Raw genomic sequence first — 23,487 nt, forward strand, 5'->3', positions numbered from 1 at the left:
TTTGTCAGCTCTTAACAAAATGAATATCTTCTACATTACTCGTAATTTTTAAAGTTTTATAGTACTATCCAAAACAGATGTATGGCACTTGGTTATTCAGAGTGAGCAAGACATCGAAAGAGTAATACAAAATAAAAGCTAATACCAGCAACCTAAAAATAAAAGAGAGTAAAACATACCCACTGGACTGACCAACATAATATGCTTCAGTACAGAACACCTCAAATTCCTGGATAAGGAAAAACTGACATCTAAATTCTAATTAATCTCAAAAGCCACAATGGAAAAAGAAGAGAAATACTGCCCAAGAGCTAAGGGGAAATAATCATCAACCTAGAACTGGGTGTTAGGCAAAACCGCTTTTCAAAAATGGCAAAAACATATACAATGCCTACCTGTGGCATGTTAAGACTACCAAATGAAAATCAGGCAAGAGCAGCATACAAACTGGGAAGGAGTACAAGACTAAAACATCTTAAGGTTCTTTTAAGTGTAAAGTCATCAACTAACTTTAGACTGTAAGTTAAATATGAAATGTCTATGATTACCTAGAAGTATCTGATCAATATACTACTGGGTGTGGGTATAGGGCGTAGACAAGAACAAAGGGAAAAAAACCCCACACTACATATGGCAAGAAAAGAAAAAGAACAAGAAAAAAAGTAAGTCAGAAAGCACAAAATACAACAGAAATAAACCAAATATTTCTTTCATAATTAACATATGGACTAACTTATCAGTTTAAAGTCAAATTCCACAAATGCAATCTAGCTCTGTGCTGCTTTCAAAAGACATACCGAAAATACATTAAGGCCACAAAAAATGTGATGGTGAAAGGGTACAAAAAATACATATATCAGGCCAAAATTAGCCAAAAGTCACTTGGTACATCTATACCTATATCTGACAAAATATACTTTACTAAAAAAATTCCTAGAAACAAAGATTCATAAATTGTGCAAGTCAATGGGAATTTAACAATTCTAAACTTACAGGCACAAAGTAAACACTGAGAGAACTATACAGAAATTTCACACATCTCCCCGAACAGGGGATTTTACCACCCCCATCCCTGCCCCCGCCACAGAACTGACAGGACAAGCAGACTGAACTAGTTAAGGGTACAATTTCGAATGTGAATTCAATTAACGCATTTCATCTAAGACGTGGAAAAACCTCACCTTAAAAATGAAAACACATTCTTTTTAAACACGCATGGAACATTGATAAAAACCTGTCGCAAACTAGACAACGTTAAAACAGCCTCAACAAATTTCAAAGAATCGAAATCACATTGGACCACATTTCATTAACAAAATATAGGTTAGCAATTAATAAAGATTTTAAAAAGATGTATACGCCAAGATTTTTCAATACAGTTTCTAAATTTCTAAGTCAGGAAAAAAATCGAATGAAAATATGAACACATTCAGAGCTGAAAGACAGAAATTCTACATAGCAAAACTCTTGGGATGTAGCTAATGTGGTACTAAAGGGAAAGCACTACTTTATTTATTACATGTACTTACAAGTACGTGAAAAAGCCAAAAATTTCACACCTAAGCATCCTGTTTAAAAAGTTAAATATTAGAGATTAATTACAAATAAGGCAGAGATTCAAAAGATAAGAAATTAGAATTTTCTGCCAATATATTTGAAAATGCAAAATAAATACATTTTAGAAAAATGTGAATTATCAAATGTAACTCACAAAAAATATTCTAGTGATCTTGTGAATATTAAAGCAACCAAATTAGTAATTTTTAAATCTCAGGCAGAAAACACCAGGCCCTGATGGTTTTACAGGCAAGTTTTACCAAACACTAAAGAAACAGGTAATTCCAACTTTACATATAAACTCTAAGAGAATAAAAAGGAGGAAATACCTCATTTTATTAGACTAGAATAACACTGATAATAAAAGTCATCAAGATTGACACAAAAAAAGGAAAACTACAGACTGATCTTATCAATAAACATAGATCCATAAATCCTAAGATATTATTAGCAAGTCAAAAAACAAACAAAACATACCAAAAAGTACTGTTTTTAAAAAGAATGTCATGATCAAGCTAATTTATCCCAGAAATGTTAATTTTGATATTACCTTTTAAAGTAATTTTTCATATTACCAAATAAAAGAGAAAAATCATGTTATCTCAATAGAGATAATGTGTCCAATTAATTAAGTTCCATACCCACTGTGACTTTTTTTTTAATTCTCCATTAATTAAGATGAATCTTCCTCAACCTGTTAAAAAACAAAAAAAAGTACTCACACATTTAAAGGTGAAAGATAAAAGCATTTCCTTTAAAAGCAGGAATCCAAAGATGCCTGCCATTATTACGTACATTCTCCATTGTAATTGTTGTCCTGAAGCAGCGAGATAAGACGTAAAAAGAAAAAGGACTGAAAAGAAATGAGCTGTGATTATTCAAAGACAAGATGATTATCTACATAAAAATCCAAGAGTCCATAGGAAAATTTTAAGTTAGAGAAGTTGCTGCACAAAGTCAGCTGCGTTTCCATTTACCAGCAAATAGAAAATTTAACTTAAAAAAATTATTTACAACAGCAACAAAAACTAAAGTACTCAAAGAATAAATCTAACAAAAGATGTGCAAACCTTGTAGGAAGAAAAACCACAAAACTTTTTAAGACAACTAACTATAAACCAAAATTCTATTTCTTCTTCTACCTGAATAGAGTGAAGGCTAGAAGAAGAGATTAAAAGATACTGAGATCCTTTTTACCTTCTTATTCCATGCTTTCAATAACCTCTCTTTAAAGGTCCCACAAATACAATTAAAAGGCAATTCACAAACTGGGAAAAGATATCTGTCACACAGATAATTAAGAAAAGATTACTAATCAGAACATATAAGAATTCCTACAAATAAGAAAAACCAAACAACAGAAAAAAAATTAAGACATAAACAGGCATTTCACAAAAGTGGAAATCTAAAAATCTGAAAAGATGCTCAACTTCATTAGTAATCAGAGAAAACATTAAAACCATATAAAAATAAATAAAAATGGGCAAAGGATTCCTCTACAGATATACAAATGGCTAGTAAGCACGTGGAAAGACACACAACACCTTAGTCATTAGGTAAATCAAAACCACAATGAGATAAACACACTTCACACTCCTAGGATGGCTACAGTTTTTAAAAACGGAAAATAATAAATGTTGGCAAGGACTTGAGGAAATTGGAACCCTGACAGTGTTCATAAGAATGTAATATGGTGTAGCCACTTTAAAAAACAATTTGGTAGTTCTTCAAAATCTAAACATAGTTACCATGTTACCCAACAATTCCACTCCTAAGAACATACCAAGAGAAATAAAAACATATGACCATGGGACTGCAAACTGGTGCAGCAGCTATGGAAAACAGTTTAGATGTTCCTCAAAGAACTAAAAACAGAACCACCTTGTGACCCAGCAATTCTACTTCTGGGTATTATCTGAAGAAAACCAAAACACTACTAGTTGGAAAAGACATATGCGCACCTATGTTCACTGCAGCGATATTTACAATAGCCAAGATATGAAAGCAACCTAAGTACCCATCAATAGACGACTGGATAAAAAAGATGTGGTACATATATACAATGGAATATTACTCGGCCATAAAAAGAAAAAAAATGAAATCTTACCATATATAAAGACGTGGATGGACCTAGAGAGTATTATGCTAAGTGAAACAAACCAAAGAAAGACAAACACCATGTGATTTCACTTATGTGTGGGATCTAAAGAACAAAACAAACAAAATGGAAAGACTCGCAGAGAACAAACTGGTGACTGCCAGAATTGGGGGGGCGGGGAGAGGTGGACCGGGTGAAAAAAGGGAAGGGATTAAGAAGTATAAATTGGTAGTTATAAAACAGTCACGGGGATGTGAAGTGCAGCTTAGGGAATAGAGTCGATAACACTGTAACAACTACGTATGGTTCCAGGTGAGTACTAGACTAATCAGAGGGACTACTTTGTAAATTATATAACTGTCTAACCACTATGCTGTACACCTGAAACTAATATAAAAATAATGTCGAATGTCAACTCTCATTGAAAATTTTAAATAAATAACACATCCACCCAGAGACTTGTACACAAATGTTCATAGCAGTATCGTTAATAAGTCAAAAAGTGGAAACACCCCAAAAGTCCATCAACTGATGAAGGGATAAACAACATGTGGCATATCCATACAATGTAATGTTATTCAGCTATAAAAAGCAATGATACTGACACACTGCAACGCGGATGAACCGTGAAAACACTAAAAACACTACGCTAAGCGAAGGAACCAGACCAAAGACCACAGGTTGTAAGACTCCACTCTCACGAAATGTCCAGAATGGGGGAATCAGCAGAAAGAGAAAGTGTACGGGTGGCTGCCTAGGGCTGAGGCAGAAATGGAGAATGGCTGTTAATGGGTACAAGGTCTTTCTGGGGTGATGAAAATGTTCTAAACCTAGACTGCGGTGATCGTCACACGACTGCATGAATATATTAAAACTCGTTATATTGTACACTTTAAATGGGTGAGCTGTATGCTCTGTGAATTATATCTCAAGAAAGCTGTTATTTTTTTAAATGAAATATAAGTTCACAGTCATCAAATTGGCAAACACAAAAGTGTGAGAACACCCAGGGTTGTAAAGGGCGCAGAACAGTGCGGGAAGGAGGTAAACTGGGCGACCACTGTGGAGAACAAGCTGCGCCACCCACTGAAGCTGGAGCTGTGCAGGGCCCACCAGCCTGCGAAGTCTCTACCCCAGAGAAGGGTTTCTGTCCTGGAAACAACTCTGTCCTCCAATGACAGGGCGAAGAAAAAAATGGGATGTATTGGGTCTGAAACAGAACACAGAAGTGAAAAGGAACGAGCTGCCGCTCCAGTCACGGCCGGACATCCTCGCTCCCGGCTGCGGGCCCGCCCTCCCCGCCCGGCTCTGCCACTTCTGCCAGGGGAAACCCGGCTCCCACGCAAACGCAGTGCCGCCGCCTGCGGCCTCTGCTACAAAGAACTCAACTACCCCTTCCCCTGGAAACCCGGGGCGCGCCCCGCGGGCAGGCCATCCCCGGGCGCTAATCCCCTCACCTTCTCACCCATCTACAGAATGCGCCCGCCCGACCTTCTCTCCTCCCGGCCCACCAGCCCCTGCTCACCCTCCCGTGCACGGACTGCTGCCAACACCTTCCTGTTTCACTGGGAAAGGAAGAAAATGTCCATGCGCCCCCAGTACCCAGCGCCCGACTCTGCTCGCCCTCCTCTCCCCAGGGAGCAGCCTGTGGACTCTCCACCTGGGCACAAGGCCCAGTCCCTGTCGCCGTCCCAGGAACATGGCTCCAGCAGGCGTCCCCTCTCCCCTTTGCGTAGTCAGTCATCCGTACAGAATCATCTCCCACCAGAACTACAGAAGTGCTGCAGTGTCCCCCCTCTCACAAGACCTCCTCAGGCCCCAGCCTCCTGCAGCTCTTCACGCGCCCTCCCTTCCAGGCTTTCCCTGCACCACCCGGTGGGAACCGCTCCTGTCAAGGTCATCAATGACTTCCGTGCTGCCAAAGCCACCGGACAAGTCTCCGTCACTCTACTTGACCTGGCGGCAGGTGCACTGGACAGAGCTCACACCATTCCCCGGCTTCCCAGCTGCGCAGCTCACCTGGTGGCCCCCTCCTCCCTGCCCTCTGCGCCCGCGCTCCCCCGGCTCTCACCCAGCCTCAGGACTTCTGAGAGTCTCCCATCCGATCTCCAGCCCGGACCCCCACCCCGCACCTCCAAACACTAACCCTACACGGTCCAGGCAGCTAAAAGCTTCACAAACTTAACCTGCCTCGAACCCAACTCCGAACCTCACAGCCTGTGCCTCCACACTCTTCCCGGCTTCAGAAATGGCAAGCGAAAAGCCCCCGTGTCGTCCTCCACTCCGCTCTCCGCAGATCCCGTCGGCTCGACCGTCAGGACGCACCCCGAACCCGAGCCCTTTCCACTTTGGCACATGTCCCCCCTCTGCCCAGGCTGCCAACATTTGCAGCACAGCAGCAACTACTCTTAACACAGATTTGGGGGCCTTTCGAAAACGTATCAGATCTCATGTCACACTTCTGCTCCAAACACTACAACTCCCCATCTCACTCAGAGAAAAAGAACAAAATCCTAAGGAAGGCCTGTGCTAGGGCTCCCACGCCCACCCTCACCCGCTCCGTGACCTCATCTCCTGCCACTCTCCCTAGCAGTGTCCCTCCAGCAGGGCTGGCCGCTCAGTGGTCCCTCCCTTCAACACAGCAGGCAGAGCCGTTCTCAGCACCTCCTGCGCACTGGGCACCGGGCCTACAAGGCTCCTCCCATCCCACCCACGCCCGGAGCCACAGGGCTCCCTCCCGCACCTTCTGTTCAAGGGCCCCTTCTCAGGGAGGCTGGCCCTCATCATCAGATCTCACTCTGCAACCAGTGCCACCCACCCACTTCCCTGCTTGACTTTTCTCCCTGCGTTATCACAACTGCTGTATCTGACTTATCTGTTAAGTGTCTTTCTCCCACTAAAACGTAAACTCCATGAGGCCAGGGGCTGCTGTCTGCTTTGCTCACTGCTAATATACCTAGGATCAGAATATGTAAGTCACAATAAATACAAATATTTGAATAAATGCATCTCAAAATCAATGGGGATAGGGGTCACAGAACAAAATGATTCAATTTATATAGTTTAAAGACCAACAAAAAGCAAGTTACATGAGGATACATTCACAGATGGCAACATCGTAAAGCAAGAAAAACGACACAGGCAGGCAGGGGCACGCTGCCTTCAGGTCAGACGAGGGAGGTGAGGGAGGTGGGCCCTTGAGGATGCCCGGGGAGTCAAAGGCAGTGCAACATGGTATTTCTAAAGCTGGTTAGTGGGTACACAATAGCAATTGTGCTTTTAACATTTCATACCTGTACACATGCTCATATATATTCTTTGAGCACATGATCTCATTAAAAGTTAAAAAAAAAAAAAGATTATCACAGGACAAGCCAAATACAACCCACCACCTGCTTTTGTAAATAAAACTGTATGGGAAGACAGCAGCTTCCATTTACCTCTGTGTTGTCTAACGGCTGCTTTCAAGGGCAGAGCTGAGTAGTTAGAGACCCATGGAGCCCTCGGAGCTCGATGTAACATTTTACGGAAAAGAGCTGTCTGGGAATAATGCGGAATTTGTAAAAAAAACAAAAACAAAAACAAAAAAAATTAAGTGCAAAATAAAAAAGATCCAACCACCTGTTAAAATACATTGATCCTTCAAGGCAGATGTGATTCTTCAAGAGTACAGTACACTGAAAAAAATACGGTTCTATATAACACGGGAGACTCCAAAGCAAACGAAGTTACCTCTATTACGGCAGAAAGAGATTTTTAAAGCTGTTTTAGAAAGTGAAGTGCAAAACCTCAATTTATGATCTCTACTTCCAACGAAGTAAGAAGATATTATTCATGTCTATGTAAGTAAAACACAAATAACATAATCTAAATTTGAAAAGAAAAACTTGCATGTAAACACCAACTCCATAACCACCCCTGACCCATAGCACCATCACCCTGAACTTCCCCAGAGCAGCTAGTGAGACCTCCAAGGTCCTCTAGGATCCCCTAACAGTCCATTTCACTTCTGAGCATTCGCTGCATCTTGTATTAGAGTTGTTTCTGCAGTTATTTCTATTGTCATTAGAAAGATTGGTGGCAGTAAAAATGAGTATGAATATTACTTTCATCCTAGGCATTGTACTTACAGTCTATTTTTAACATTCACTTCACAGATAAGAAAACTAAGGAACAGAAATGCCATCTAACATTAGAATCACACGGCTAGAAGACTGTGGGTCCAGTTGATGCACAGCTGTTATGTAATAAAGTGAGAGCAAGAAGTCCACGGTGGAAAGGAGGGGTGTTATTTAATCAGAAGGGGCAGGGTCTCACTCACAGTAACAGAGGCAGATGAGAACTACCCATCATTCACAAGCAATAGAAATTCTGTGTATCTATGCCAACAAAAGAAAACCAGTAGACACTATCCCCTCATCTCCTACAATGACAAAAACATGTTCTACCACCAAAATTCACAAGTTAACCGTTCGTCCACAACTCTCAGCGAGACCCACCTGTGATGTTTCTCTTGAAAACAAATGACACTTGGAATCGTGGTCTAGTAGAGCCACTGAAACCCTAAGAAATTATCCAGAAACTGAGATTTCTGGCTGCCTACAGGTCTGTTCTCCACTACGGCCTAAATTTTTTTCTAAGAATCAATGACCTCTAAGTTCTGTTCCAGCTCGAAAACCGTGATTCTCATGAAAGGAAGTCCCAAAGAGCCAACTGAGTCAACACTTGTCAATACTCCTCCCGCCACTGGCCCCATGTGGGAACTGAAAGCCCAGATGTCACCAAGATCCAGCCCATGTCTACTAACCACTAGGCCACCATGGAACATGCCGCAGTGGGCAGCGCAACACAGCTGCCTTGCTCGCCCCATCGGGGTCTCAGAGCGCCATGCACTCTCGGGCAAACCACTTTCTCTTCTCAAAGTGCGTCTCTGCCACACTGCTGCTCAGATATGCACGCGGGCACAGGGAATTCGAGGGTCCAGCCAGCAATCCACACGGCTTTCTCCAACTCCGGCTCAACATTCAATCATATTATTATTTTTGCAGCCTTTTTATTTTTATTTTTTCCTGCAGCTTTTTTAGTCTTGCTCTCTAATGTTCCAAAAAACAATTCATCATCATCTTTCATTTAGGCCACCATATTTCATGGCAGTCAACCTCTGGGGCGCAAACCACTCCAAGTCAATGCATATTCCCACTGTCAGAAAGTTTGGCACTAATAACACTCTAGTTTTCTCCAGAGTCACTAAGAAGCACGGAGTCAGAGCCTCCTTGTAGCCGTAAAAAGATGTTCATGACCTGTCAAATTTTATGTAAATTTACAGTCGGCTGTGTAGTCCTCCGTAATACTTGTGAAACAGGTCAACACTAGCCAGCTGTACGTGACAAGCAGTAAACCACCTCGACTCAGAGTAAATCCAGTCTGTGCCAAGTCTGCGACACGAAAATGTCCCAGTCAAGGTAAGAAGCCTTTCGAGTACTGCCAAGATCCCTGACTTGCTTCTTTACTATCTAGTCAATCTACCTGGTCTCCAGTCGTTAGTTCATAATCATCCAAAACCTGAAATAAACTGGGTATTGATCCGACTAGTAAACAGTACCTCCCCACTCCCAGTACAGAAAAATAAAGGGGGAGGGAGAGAGGAGGAAAGAGGGTTTCCATGGCGATTAAATCTAAGCCAAAGTCAAAAAGTCACAGAAATGAATCTCCAGTCAACCTAGATCCAGACAGCAGCAGGAAGAACCGCATTCCCACTGGAAGCAGCGTCGATCTCAAGGATGCTCAAGACATTCAGCATGAACCTACACCAAGCCCCGAGCAGTAGGAAACCAGTCAGTGTTTCAACTTTGACTGACCGACAACCAACGACAATCTACGGAACAAAAGACAAAATCGATCAATCCTATCTGTCATTACAAAACTTCGCCGGCATGGGAAGAATGGCATTGCTCTTTAAGACGCATCAAACCAAGGAGGCAGGTCAACATAACCATTTAATAATACACAGGAGAAACGAAGGTAAAACTCCTTTATTATTTGGCAAGAGACTTCCAGCAATCTCAACCACCCGACCAGCAAACAGCAGCTCTTTCCTCTGAGGCCTCTAGGGCGTCTCACCGAGAGCCTACTTACTACACCGCTACAATTTTAATGAACTTTGTTATTTGGTCTCCCAGCCAAAACTCTATTTTGTAATTGCTGCCTCTCCATCTAGACTGCACATCCTTAAGCTCCTGTTCATGAGTGAACTCCCAATACAGCACCTGGCAGAGTAAGGACTCATATACCGGCTGATCAAATAAATAAAGGTTAGAAAATGTAGATGGGAGGAGGGGTTGCTCGTCACTGAACTATGGCCATAAGCCGAATCTCAGGATGAAGGACTGGAAAGAGCCTGCGTGGTCTTGTCTTTTCTGCACGATCTTTTCATATGTCCAAATGTTATTAACATTCAGTTGCTGAAAATCTGCATAGTTTTTATAGACATTCTTCCACTCAGTAAACTAGATAATCTACACTGTAAGGACGTGTAAGAAAAGGACCTCTGTCCTCTACTGCTGCACCTCATCTCCCTCAGAGGGAAAAACCCTCACCCATCTGGGTCACTGTCCAGGGCACAGAGGAACCCCGTTACTAGCAGGCAAGGGACACTGTGTGAAAAGGGTAAGCACAGAGTATGCCTCTCTCTCGCCCTCAAAGGGCCGAAGTGGCAAACCAATCTGGGGCTCCCAGAAATTTAAAAAACAAACAAACAAACAAACAAACAAAAAAACAACAACAAGATAATGATGAAGCTGACATCTAGAACAAAACTGACAACTCACTGACAGGATAAGGGCAAAAGATACAAAACTCAGAAATCACAGTAACATAGTTTAGCCTGGGAGCAAAAACCCTCCATGCCTGAGAATGCTGCTAAGTTGCAACGTGGCTATTATTTTCATGAGAGAAAGAAGAAAAAGATTTCTAAATTATTTTATAAAACCACTTCACTTAAAATTTCTTTTAAAGTTCTGTCTTTGGGCATCTGAAAATAACATGCGTACACTCTCTCTCCCACTACTAAATAATCTCTAAGGTAGGATCCAGCTACCGCAAAGGGCTCACGGACCACCTGAAGGAGTCCCTGAGCCACGAGCAGTCCCTAAAATGTGTAGCGCAGTGGTTCCAAAACCTGCACTTCAGTTATTACCTGGGTAGCTTTTTAAAAATACATTTTCAATCTCACTACAAATTTCCAGAGGTGGGATCCATCATCCATGGTCTTAAAGTTATGCCAAGTGACTAATGCAGGCCAGTCTAGCATCTGTCTACAGCAGGGTTTCTCAGCCTCGGCACTACTGCTACTCCGGGCTGGATTATCTGTGCATGCGTGTCTGTGTGTGTGATAGGGGACGGCAGGAATGCTGTCCTGTGCATTACAGGATGTTTAGCAGCATCCCTAGTCTCTACCCTTTAGAAGCTAGTAGTGCGCTGCCCACTCCCATAGGTGTGACAAGTAAAAATATCTCCGGACGTTTCCAAATGTTCCTTTGGGGGCAAAATCATCCCCTAGTTGAGAAACAGTGATCTAGAGTCAATAAAAAAACAATCATTTGAGGCTCTCTTAACAAATGAAAAAAAAAAAGAAAGAAGAAAACTGCTTAAAGCCAGGAGGCCAGGTCTATTTCTTCAGTCCATCTCAGCTAAGAAAAATAGCCACCACCACTCAGGCCATGTGGGTTCAGATCTTGACTCACAAGGACCAAAACCAACTTCTTGTGCTTCAATGCTGAGTTTTAGTCAAGCAGATGGTTAGAAGAACTTCACTGTCACTACTCTTAATGGTAATAAAAACAACGTATAATTTTAGACCAATATATATGCAGGCTGCCTCTCAAACATCCAATATTAAACTGCAAGATACACTAAATACTGATCCTGACAAATGCTGTTTTAAGGAAGAGGTGCTTTATCTGTAATAAACACATCATCTTTGCACCAAATCGATACAAAAATTTATCTTAAAAGTTAAGCAAATCTCACCTTGTAGTGTCTTCATTTTATGTCCAGCTATAGTCTGACTCTCAAATTCTCAAGTAGTTAATTAAAACTGACAAGTTTTTTGCTATACTTCACACAAATGCTAGTTTTCTAATCAAAAACAATCTTCTTCCTGTTCTACAGTAAGTTACACCAGCAAGATGCCCATCTCTTAAGACTAAGTCTATCAAAATAACACTTTCCCAGTGCAAGCCAGTTCCCAAGAAGACAATGCCAAGGGAAGGGCGAGCATGGTTTTGAGGACCAGGGGGAAGAGCACAGGGCAGGAACTAAAAGACTGAGTATATGTGTGACTGAGTGGATGGCATTTCATCAGATATTCTAGCCTCCCTGATCACACACGCTGAAATGCAAAACAGCACCCATCCAACAACAAGTCATGTCCCAAACTTTCTTCACTTAAGTACACTTCAATACCCAGTAACCTTTCAAACCTGAATAACCACCCAGGAGTGCACCCAGAAACCCTGGAGTTACTCATTAGGGGACCAATCACACTGAGAATGCAGCGTCCAAAAGTATAGAGAACAGAATCCATGTGAGCTTGATTGGCTTTTCTTTATTTAACCACCTCCTGAACACAAAGCATGCTGAGGCACCACCACACCACTAATAACTACTCCAGGAAACCTTTGTAATTCAATGAATCTTCAACCACCCCTCTCTTGAAAAAACTAAAAAAAATTCCATTTTAATTTCTCAGTCCAGCTGACTCTTAAACACACAGAGCTTTCTAAAGACATTCACCAGGAGCCAAGGCATTTGACTTCCTAATAGTATCTAAACATTTAAAAATCAAATTGAAATTAATAATAATAGCCACGAATTACTAAGCTGATTCTGCAGTGAGGCACTTTTTCCAGCTGCTTTACAAGTATTAACTCATTTAGTCCTGACAAACTCATGAGATAGACACTTATTATGCCCATATTCCCAGAGAAGGCAGGGAGGTTCGGTAACTTGCCCAAGGTCACAAGGCCAGAAAGTAGTGAAACCAAGACTTGAACCCAGGCAGTGAAACTCCAGAGTGAAGAAAGCTCAGACATCACCACCACTTAGAAGACGTCCCAGTGGCTGGAAAGCTGGAGTCTTTTTCCCACTTGCTGCTCACCTGCAACATGACCTTGAGGACGAAATCGAAGTAAAGTTCACATTTACAAAGTGAGACAACATCCACGTTAACAAGTGCAGCGAGGATGAATGGGAAACAACTACCAAGTGCCCCTCCCATAAAAGCAAAACATAAACAAAGCTCTATGGGTCCCACAGAGAAAATGTTAGGTATCGGGAAAATTATACATATGAAGCTCTGACACGTCAGGGCACAGAGATACATCTGAGGACTCACTCCACGCACCTAACACCAAAAGTCCAAGCTGCGATCACAGCCAGGAGGATCTAGGAGGAAACCCCTGCGAGTTAACAGTGAATGGGCTTCTTTAAGAGGGAGGTACTTCCAGCCGCAAGAAGGACCACCCCCCTCGCTCATATTCGCCAGGGAGGCATTCGTGACCAGGTCTACATTCGAGTCACAACACCGGAGTTAAAAAATCGCTCGGGAAGCTATTTAAATACGCCGGGCTGTTTTTGGCGTTTTCCGAAGAGTCTGCGGCGAAGGAACAGAAACACACGGAACTTGTTTCCCGGAGGACGGAGCCCAACAATAGCCTTCGCGAGTCTGCGGCGAGCGGCCCCTCAACTTGACACGCTCCCGGGGCTCGCGCGGAGAGCTCTCCGGGGCCCGCGCGCGGGGCGGCCGTCGGGGCGCGCAGGCTGGGGCGGAGCCGGGCCCGGCCAGGTTAGGGGCGCGCCCGGGCCGCCCGCCGCCGCCGCCTCCACTGCCGTCGCGCAAGGCCGCGGACCTCAACGCGGGCGCAAAGTTCGCCGCCGGGCCCGCGTCCCGCCCCGGCGCCCGGGCCGCCCGAGTCCCCGCGGCCCGCGGCGGGCGGGCGGGCGGCTGACAGGCGCGGGCGAGGACGGCCCGGGGAGCCCCGGCGCCGCGCCTCCCGGGCCGCCGAGCGGCGAATTCCGGGGGGGAGGGGTGGGGGCCAGGACGCTCCCGCCCTGCGCCGCCGAGGCCGGGCGGAGGGGCCCCATCGCCGAGCACGCGCCGCGCACCCCGTGCACCCCGCGCCGCCGCCCGCCCCGCTGCCCCCCGCCCCTCTCACTACCTGGAGGTGCCCGCGACCCGCCGCTAGTTGCGCTCAGGCGGGAAACGCGCTCACCGACACCATCAGCGAAGCGCCCAAAATGGCGGACGTATCAAGCAGGCCTTGAGTTCCCCCCGCCCTCCCTCCGGCCGCCTCGCAACCAATCGTGGCCCGCCCCGCCCCCAGCTCCACGCTCATTGGCCTCCCTCTCCCTCCCCCTGTAGCCTATTGGGGCGCCCAGCGTCCTCCGTTGCACCCACCCCGATTGGCTTGCAGGCCCCGTCAGTCAAGCGCGAGGGGCGCATTCTTTTCCCATGGACTCGACGGATCCGGAACCTCTAGGACCCCGGAGTCTGGAGAAACAAATCAGAAACCGAGAGAAACCTGGCTGGGTCCCCCTACGCGGTAGCAACAGCAAGGCCTCCGCTTGACGGACGTTTCGGACCACCAATCCGATAGCCAATGCTTTTTAAAACTAAATCGAGCCAAACCAATCATGGACGTGGAGCTGAGAGCTGCAAGGGAACCAATAGGATAGCGAGACCTGCGGGCCTATTGGGGGCCCTGCAGGGAACCGGTGATGACGTGAGCCACAATGTGTGCCGGGGGCAGAAACCTATTCGAGCTGGGGAATTAGCTCAAATGGTAGAGCGCTCGCTTAGCATGTGAGAGGTAGCGGGATCGATGCCCGCATTCTCCAAGGCTGAATTTTATAAAGGAAGGGTTTGTCTTTCCCGCTCACTTTACCAGAAAGGTATCTGTATTAGGACTTGGGTCAAGGTGAGGGACCAGGTTCCTCCCGTTGTCCCCTACACCTTTGTGAGAGGACAGTCTGTTCCTTTTATTTTACGGAAGGATTTACACACGAGTTTTTTCCAAAATGCCCATCATGCTCCCTTCCCCTCCCGGGCGGGGGGCACGCGAGGGCCAGGCTGGGCCACCGAGTAGACCGCTTTGTGCCCACCTCGCGCACTTCCTAAGAACCTGCTTCGTTCCTAAATGCACGCGAAGCCAGAGTCACGTGAAAGTCGGCACGACGGCGGCAGTTGGCGGCAGGGCCGAGAAGGGCGGGGGGCAAGCTCAGCGCCCCGTGAAGCCGAGCCCGAGCTCAGCGGGGGCACGGGCGCGCGGCCAGGCGCATGCGCGCGGTGCGGGGGACTGCGGCTGCGGCTGCGGCTGCAGAAGCGGGGTGCTGTGCGCTCGCGGGCAGCCCTCTCGTCAGCGCCCAGTGTGTGCCTAGCTCGCGGGGGTGCGAGGCTCGCGCTCTGTGGGGGACGTCTGACACCACCTGGGCGACGCCAGGTAGTGGGGAAAACCGGCCGCAGAGTGGTAAGGACCCTTCCTGAGCAGGTGGCATTTCCACCCACGGACGGACGGGGAGGACAGAGCCGCGGGCTCGTGGGTCCAGACAGCAGGGAGAGGGACCAGGGGCACCAAGGTGGTGCTGTGGAGTGCCGGGGAGGCCGATGTGACTGGGTCGTGATGGGAGAGGGGCTTGGCAGGGAGAGGAGGTGGCAGAGGTGACATGGTGGTGCAGGCCTTGAGGACAAGCGAAGGATCTTAGGGTTTATGCTCAGAGAGCGAGAGCCAGGACGCGCTTCTGGGTGGCAAAGGGCGTGTTCAGGGCCTACTTTAGAAAGGACGCTTTGGCTTTGTTGCAAGAGCGGGAAAGGGTAGGGCGAGGGAAAGGGCGAGGGGCAGGCCAGGAGCTGGGCCTGGGAGTAAGGGAGGGGCTGCAGGGAACTCGGGGACAGGGGGTGGTGCCTGGGAGGGAGTCTGGGCGTGGGCAGGAGGGAGCAGCGAGGGCTGGGACCCGCCCAAAAGGGCGCCTGGGGAGGGCCCAGCCACCCAAGGATCTCTTTACTCATTCATCATCAAAGGACTTGCCAGTACCTGCTTCAGGCTCCTCCATCCCAGACTCAGAGGTGGGTCATAGAGCCATGTGCACTATAATTAAGTGAAATAATGCCATACCTCGCCCAATGCAAGTCTCCGATTATGATGTACTCCTAACCTAACCTGAAGGGTTGAAGTCAGGAGAACTTCCTGGAGGAGGAGGCATCTGACCTCTGCCCATCGCCTGAGGGACATGGGGAACCACTGACAGGCTTTAAGGAGGGGGACTGTGAAGCTTTGCATTAGCCTCGCCATTGTAGAATTCTAGATTTTACAGGTCACCCCCTCCCCCTTTTTCTCCCTAATCCTTTCGTGATTTATTAAATGTTTAAATTTGCAACCCATCTAGACTTAAAAAATTTACATGAATAATGTCACACATATTCAACAGTAGGAAGAAACATATAATGAACGCCCATATGCCCATCACCCAGCTGTTATTACGCCTTAACTTTGGGAACAGACACAGAACTGCCAAAATTTAATTCTAAGAGTCATGATTTTAAAAAACACTATTTATTATTACTGTCATTTCATAAAAGGAAGGACGTTTGAACACACACATCCACTCAGACAGGAAAGACTAGCTCAGGATAGAGAAAAAGGCTCTCCATGGAATAAGCTCGACTTGAGGACAAAGATATCTCATTGGCTTTCCTTTTGTTGTCCCCAGGGCTAGTCCTGATGGAAGGGCTAGAGAGGGGCCCCCCTGGGGAAGGCCATGCTCTGGAAGAGCCGGGGCTGGTGCTGAGTCAGGTCAGGGCCGGTTGAGGTTGGAGAGAAGGGGCCAGATAGGAGTTCCAGTGGCAGGTGAAGGGCCAACTGGAAATTTTAACCTGGAAATCGACCTCTTCTGTTTCTTTCCTTTTCTTCCCTGCGTGAAGATTCAGTCTCAGGCGGGAGAAGGGGAGTCCTCTTCCCACCAAAGGACTGTTGGTGGCCCAAGTGTCGGTAGAAAGGGGAAGCACTAGAGTTGCTAACAATGAGGGCTGCCATGGAGCTAATGGAGGAAAGAGGCTATTTGGGTGGAGAGAGGTGGAGGCATGGGAATCGGGGACCTCGAGGGGGAGCCAGCGTGGGGGTTCCTTAGCAGGCCCCAGCCTGGCGATCTGACGGTGTGGTCCAACAAGGGGGTCCCAATGCTATGAAGAGCCAGCTGAGTGGCTCTGGAGAAGGTACCCACCATGGGTCAAGTGGGATGTCAGCGCCACCCAACTTCCCAACCACACAGGTGTCTCCAGGACAGAACCTTCCTCTTCACCCACATCCTGGACCCCCATCGTCCTGCCTGGCAGCGGACAAGCCTGAGACCTGGCCACACAGGATTTATTCAACTTCCCCGGGCAGCTGCAGACCCGGGGGGCTGCTGGCCCCGGGCGGGAGGAGTGCCCACACCCGTCCTGGGTGGGGCTTGGAGGAGGGGTGAGCTGAGAAATGGCTCTCCTAACAGGGCCGAGGAGGGAGACGCTGCAGGGCTCAGTAGGGGGTGACAGAGACGGGAGTCGTGGGCGTCACGGCGGTGACAGGGTTTGGAGGGAAGGTAAAAGCCCTTTTGCCCGCGTCAAGTAGCACCCAGCAGCCAGTTAGTAATGTTTATTGCACAAAGGGACGATCGGACAAATGAATGACAAAGATTCTCGCTTTCTTTTTCTCCGAGCCTTGGTTTCTCAGCTGCCATTGAGGACACCATCTACCCAGCTGAGCTGTCATGAAGGTTAAATGAAATGAGCCGGGTTAACTCTACACCTTCCTTTCAGACACGGTGTGGACATTGTGCCCTCCAGGAAGCCCTCCCATCCCAGTGCGATACCCTCCCTCCCTGGGCCCCAGATATTCGACACTGCTGCTCCCCACCCCCGGCTCTGGAAACTGTCTTCATCATTGGGTTTGCAGTGCCTTCAAGGGGGCACGTTTGACTAATCTCTGGGTCCCCAGCATGTGACGTAAGTGCAGGGCTCTGCACGCAGTGAGTGCTTACTGAAAGCTGGCAGATTTATTTGGCACACAATAGGAGGCCAGCAGGTTGGCCCCACTCCCCCTAACTGACGGCATGGCGGGAAAGTGTCTAGTGGAGTGGCCTCTGGCCACCAGTTAGCACCCCTAGCCATGCAATGACTCTCTCAGGGGGCACTCCAGGGTGCTGGGGAGGGAGAGGGGGAGGGCTGCAGAGAGTGACTCAACCCTCCCCCAGCCCATGCAGGTTGCCAGGGGGCAGCAGCCAAGGCCACTCCTTCCCTGTCCCTTGCCTGACTCATGATAGCTGGCTAGGCAGAATGAAGCAGGGGTGCTCCAGGGGGGCCCTGATGCATGACTGAAGGGCAGGAGTGGGCAGGGGTCTCCTGGGGGCCCCCACAATGCAGCCACTGCTTCTGAGCAGAAGTGCCCTCTGCTCCCCGCTTGGCTGCCCAGGTTGACACTGGCACTTTAATGAGCATCTCAGGGTGCGTTGTCCAACCTGGAAGAACAGGAATCCTGAGTGTTTGGGAAGCCCCCCCAACAGGCAAGCCCTGCAGGGCAGAGGACCCCACCTTGGGCTGGGAACTCATCGTCTACGTCCAGCTCTGCTGGTCCTTGGCAGTGCGACCTTGGGCAAGTACGTCACCTCTGGGTTTTAACAGGTCCCAGCACCCATTTACCAAGGACCTGCTCCTTGCCAGGTGACTGGGTGAGGCTTCTTCATGGGCATTATCTGCTGGAGCCTTCTGACAGTCTGGGGGGTGGGTGACGGCACCTTCCTTAACAGACGGTGCCAGCTGGATGATGTGGCTCAGAGATGAAGCTGGCCTTTCCAGATGCAGGTCCGATGCCTTGTCGCAAAGGAGCCTCGGGCACAGGTCCCCACCAGATAGCCTAGGCAGCCCTGGGTTGGCACTCAGCATTTTCTTCCCATGCTCAGGTTTCTTTGCACTGATGGTAGGTCACCCTGTCCCCAGCTCCTGCTCTTGGTCCCAGCGGCAGCAGCATTAGCAATTAGGGGAAGCGACCCCCAAAGGTACCAGGGCCAGCAGGGTTGTGCCCTGATGTCCCTAGCCATGTCCCTTGGCCAAGCAGTCTTGGAATCCTAAAGGCCACCACCTTCCGACCTCCTTAGCACCAGCGCTGCACGATCCGGTATGTTCTGGGGTCCCCCACCCGGAAGCTGTCCAGCAGTTGGTCGACTCCTCTCTCAGGTCTTACCCGTTATCCAGGCCCTGGGGGTAGGTCAGTGGTTCAATCCCCAGGGCACATTCAGAGACCCTTCTAGATCTCTGTGCTTTCCCAAGTGGAGCGTGTGCCCAGCACTACTCGTGATGGTTCTGGGACCTCCCTCCACCGTCCCTGTTAGAGTCAGGCCCTTCCTGGCTTCCTCCCTCCTCTGAATATCACCTCTGCCTGGCACCAGAACAGCCCAGCTTCGTCAGGACACACCATTACCTGCTAACTTCTCCACGGACCAGGGAGGAGACCAGGGGCAGAGAGCAGGTCTTATTTGTCTCCCCCAATACCAACCCCGTGGGCACACAGCAGGTCGGGCAGTGTTTACTGACCGCCTCTGTGAGGAGTGGGCTCTACAGGGCCTATGTGCAGAAACAGACATGGAGGGGCCCGGGAGGAATGGGGGCTCCCTCCCCACCCAGACTGAGCGTGGCCTGGCAGCCCTATCCACTGTGTCCACACAGATGGCAGGGCCATAAGAGGTCCCCAGCTCCCAGCACTCTGGACGGGCGCGGCAGTCTGGGTTGGCACACACAGAGGTCAGACCAGGGAACGGCCCAAAGCCCAGGTATATGATGCAGAGCCTACCGCGAAATGAAGACACAGGCCCTCTTTCTCAAAAATTATTTAGAATTTCAGGAATGGCAACAGCAGAGAATGAAATCCAGCGCGGGGCCCTCTGTGGCCGCACAGAGTCAGGCACCCAGGACGCTGCCCGGCCTGCCAGCGTCCACCCAGCGGCCTCTGCCCTCCCCGTGGGAGCCTGACAGAGATGCCCGCGCCCAGGAGGATGAGCTCACAACCCCGGCAGCTGTCCTGGGGAGGGCCAGAGATCAGCGTTCGCCCCGTGGGGATACTCAGCTTCAACGCGCACATGGCAGTGATGTTTTAAAAAAAAAGAATAGCAGTGATGTTTTAAAAAAAAAATTAAGTTTATAAATATTTTCTCCGCTGTACAAAGATTCCCCAGCCCTGCCCGCCCTTCACTGTTCACATTTCCCATGTTTTTAAAATCCCAACTATATTTATTTTTTTAAATCATAAAATATATTTTTTCTTTGTTCATATTTAAAACTATTTACAGGGGCGCAGAGAGGCCGGGGTGGCCCGGCCTAGGTCAGGACGAGTCCGTGCAGGGGGACGCGGGTGGGAAGAGGTGGAAGTAGCTCCTCTCGGTGGGGCGAGGGGGGGCAGCTGTCCTCCGCAGACAGGTACTGGCTGTGGGGTGTGGGCGGGGGCGGGTAGGGGTCTGAGTCTGAGTTCAAGTCCAGGTAGTACTTGCTGGCCTTCCAGCGGCTGGCACTGTAGTCACTGTCGCACACATCTGTGCTGCAAGGCGTGGTCGGGGGTGCCATACCACGGATGATGTAAGGCCTGAAGGGGGCAAAGAAAGGGGAGTAGGACCCAATTCCGGGAGGCCCCATGCGTATCCACCAGATGGCCACAGGGGCCCCAGGCTCTGTAGCTTCTCTGAGCCTCAACACCCCCACCCCTAAGTAAGCAGGCCTCCGCCTCCCCTGCAGGGCTGGCAAGCACCACAGCCCCAGGCCAAGGTCGCCTGCAGGGAGAACGAGGGTTCCAGTCAGCCTGGCTGACCTTGGGCAACTGGCTTAAGCTCTCTGAGCTTCAGCTTCTCCCCATGAAGTGAGGAGGGCGAAGCAGCATGCATTTTAAAGGGGGCTGGTGCTGACTGAGCAAAAGTCCGCATGGCAAATGCAGGGAACGGCCTGACACCGGAACTGCGCTTGACACTGTCCCCCTTATGGCATTACTGTCCACACTGGACACCCATCGGCCTGGAATGGTCCATCTTGAGTTAAAGCAACCTGACCCCAAAAACATCACCCCGCTGTCCCCCGTGATGACATCGCCTCTCGGATGCCTCCTGCACCCTGAAATCCTGTGTCGGGCCATGGCATGGCCTGAGTCTGGGCTTGGGATCATGGTGTGGCCAGGCCCAGGCCACAGTGGGCAGGAAGTTGGAGCCAGCACCCAAGGGCCAGCAAGGGGCGCCGGGTGCTGAGAAACTGCAGCAGGAAGACCCGCCTCGTGGGGCCCCAAGAGCAGGAAGGGACCATGACAGACAGTGGGGGCAGAAGAGGTATCGGACAGAACGCAAAAGGCATGGGGTGTTCCAGAGACTGAGGGGCCTGGCCTGGCTGCTGTGAATGTGACAGCTCTGGCGGTGGCAGCTGATGGGGACAAACCGTGACCCTGAGGCACTGGGGCGCCACCGCGGGACCTGGAGAGGTGTGTCCCTCCAGAGGCTGCCTGGCTCCCCGGCCAGGGCCTCGAGTCCCCGCAACAGCCACCAGATGGCAGGCAGCACCTCACTCAGAGTCGCCAAGGTGCCCCCACCGGCCTCGTCAGGGAGCTGACGTGGGGTGAGGGCCCAGTGTACCTAGGGGGTGGGCCCTGCTGGCTAAGACTACCGAGTTGAAGGTCAGGAAGTCCAGTCCCCCAAGCCCTAGGCTCTGGCCAGGCTCCTGGATCTCTCTTTTCCTCAGCATTTTCAGGCGCCCCCTCCCCACACTCGTGGGTGGGGCCTGCGACCCCCACATGAACACCTTGGGGATGACAGAACAGCTGCTGAGCAGGCCCATGGGCTCCTCGGGCCCTTGCAGAAAGGACCGCCCTACCAGGGGCCCGAGAGGCAGGCGCAGCATCAGCACTCGAGGGGAATTAGATGTCCCTGTGGGGACCAAGGTGGCACTGCCAGGGTCCCACGGCTGGACTCAGTCAGACCCTGCAGCCTGGGCCTTGGTCCAGGTCTCCCCGGGCGGTGGCGCCCAGCCATGCCAAGGTGGGAACCCCTGGTAGCATCCGTGGGCCCCGTCTGCCTGTCCTGGCTTAAGAGTCCGCTCAGAAAGGGGGACGTGGTGGGTTTCCGGCCTCGACACGCAGGCCCGGTTCGCTGGTGCCGAAAGGCGGCCTGGCGTGGTCCGAGGGCTAGCGGAGGCAGGGCTGGGCCCCCATGAGCATCCACCAGCGCCCTGGACCCCTCCCAGGCTTCCTCTCCCAGGAAATGGGACAAGGCCCCTCCCTGCCATAGGCTCATCTGGAGGCTCAGAGGCCACGCATGTTGGGCGGGGCGGGGGCTTCGTACCTGTACGGCCTGGCGGGGGCGGGAACGCTTGAAGAGTAGAACGTGTCCACGTTGTACAGGGAGGGGTCTGTGGCAGGGGACGGTGGGGGGTTCAGGATCTGAGGAGACAAGCCAGGGTCATGATGGCCTGAGCGGCTTCGTGGTCCTGCCGCCTGCCCGCCCCCCAGTTTCCTCCCACAGCAGGGGCTGCAGGCTGCATCAGGTGGCTGGGCTCAGCAGGCCACGCTTCCCAGGGCTCCCTTATCTGCATAGGGAGCAGCAGCTGTCACATCCTGACGGGCATGGGAGCAGGGCTGACCGGCTGACCAGCAGTGACCCAGGCCCGGCACTTGGTCACCCTGAGCTCAGAGGCAGAACTTCAGAAAGGTCCCTGGATCCCAGCATCACAAGGTCCCCACAGGCCCGTGTGTCCACCGGCACCGGCGAGCGCCCCACGACGCTCCTCTGGGACTTCCGCCAACTCCCCTTCGAGCTTTTACTCTCTACCTCTTCCCACGTGGCGCAAAGTCAAATTTCTTCCTATAAACATCCCTCATCCTAACGCATCCGGGCTCAAACCTTCACCATGCACAGGGCTGGCTGCACGGACGGAGGGGCCACGGGCCCCCGCCAGCCCTCACGGCACCTCCGAGCAAGTCAGGAAAGGGTGCCCCTTTCTGAAGGGACAACACTGTCCCCAAACCATGATGATAAATGGTCAGCTCTACCACGTAGGTACACACTCCTGAGGCAGGCAGCACACACCCCACACCGCAAAGGGACAGAGGGACCCAGGTCCGTAACTTCCCCAACAAACACCACCTATCACATGGCTCTTCCGAGCCATCCCTGGAGGGGACACAGCCAGATCCTGCTTCTGGAGCTCCCACGGCTGAATGGGAACAGGGCTGTCTCTGCATACCCCAAGACATGTGTGTGAGTCCTGTTCCATCAGCCATGGCTGGCTGCAGCACGCTCCCTGGCGAGATGCTTCACCTGCCTGGGCCTCCACTTCCTCATCTCTAAAATGGGGCTAAGAAGACTTGCTTCCTGAGGCTGTCCCGACACTCGGGGAGCCACCGACGGGAAGTGCCTGGGCCCTTCTCCTGCCGTTTAGGAAGTGGCATGGGCCAGTGCTCCTTATTCTGGGGAGGAGCCTCTTCAGCCCGGATAGCCACTCTGGGGATTCCTCAGGATCTGACCTCAAAGTCTGACCACAACACTGGGGGGCAGGGCGCGTCTGGAGGACAACAGCAGCCAGGCAGGGTTGCCCAGCAGGAAGGGCCTCCAGCAGCCGCCTGTGGGATCCTGTTTGGGCATCTGCCCATGAACTTGACAGGACCTGGTTTCTCTTCACTTCCTCCTCCAAGGTGAGCTTTGGGCCCCAACCCCTCCCTCTGCAGGCTGTCACTGCTACTTCCCCCAGGGCGTTGGGAGGTTAAGGCTAAGGAGTCGTGGAG

At 50.2% G+C, this 23,487-nt stretch overlaps 2 protein-coding genes across 10 annotated transcripts in view; both read right to left on the minus strand.

Moving 5' to 3' along the window:
- The window catches only part of PPP6R3 (protein phosphatase 6 regulatory subunit 3), a 110,592-nt gene extending 96,585 nt beyond the window's left edge, over positions 1-14,007 (minus strand). For all 9 annotated transcript variants that reach the window (XM_039840634.1, XM_039840633.1, XM_039840632.1 and 6 more), the window contains exon 1: positions 13,873-14,007. The gene's annotated coding sequence lies outside the window, so the exon portion shown is untranslated. The remainder of the gene's footprint in view (positions 1-13,872) is intronic.
- Positions 14,008-19,860: 5,853 nt separating this feature from the next.
- The window catches only part of LRP5 (LDL receptor related protein 5), a 97,864-nt gene continuing 94,237 nt past the window's right edge, over positions 19,861-23,487 (minus strand). Inside the window, 3 exon segments of the mRNA XM_039840636.1 lie at positions 19,861-20,120; positions 20,122-20,316; positions 22,049-22,146. Coding sequence (XP_039696570.1) covers positions 20,060-20,120; positions 20,122-20,316; positions 22,049-22,146 — 354 coding nt within the window. The 3' untranslated portion in view covers positions 19,861-20,059.

The sequence above is a fragment of the Pteropus medius genome, unplaced genomic scaffold (genome assembly GCF_902729225.1).
Source record: "Pteropus medius unplaced genomic scaffold, Ma_sr-lr_union100, whole genome shotgun sequence".
NCBI lineage: Eukaryota > Metazoa > Chordata > Mammalia > Chiroptera > Pteropodidae > Pteropus > Pteropus medius.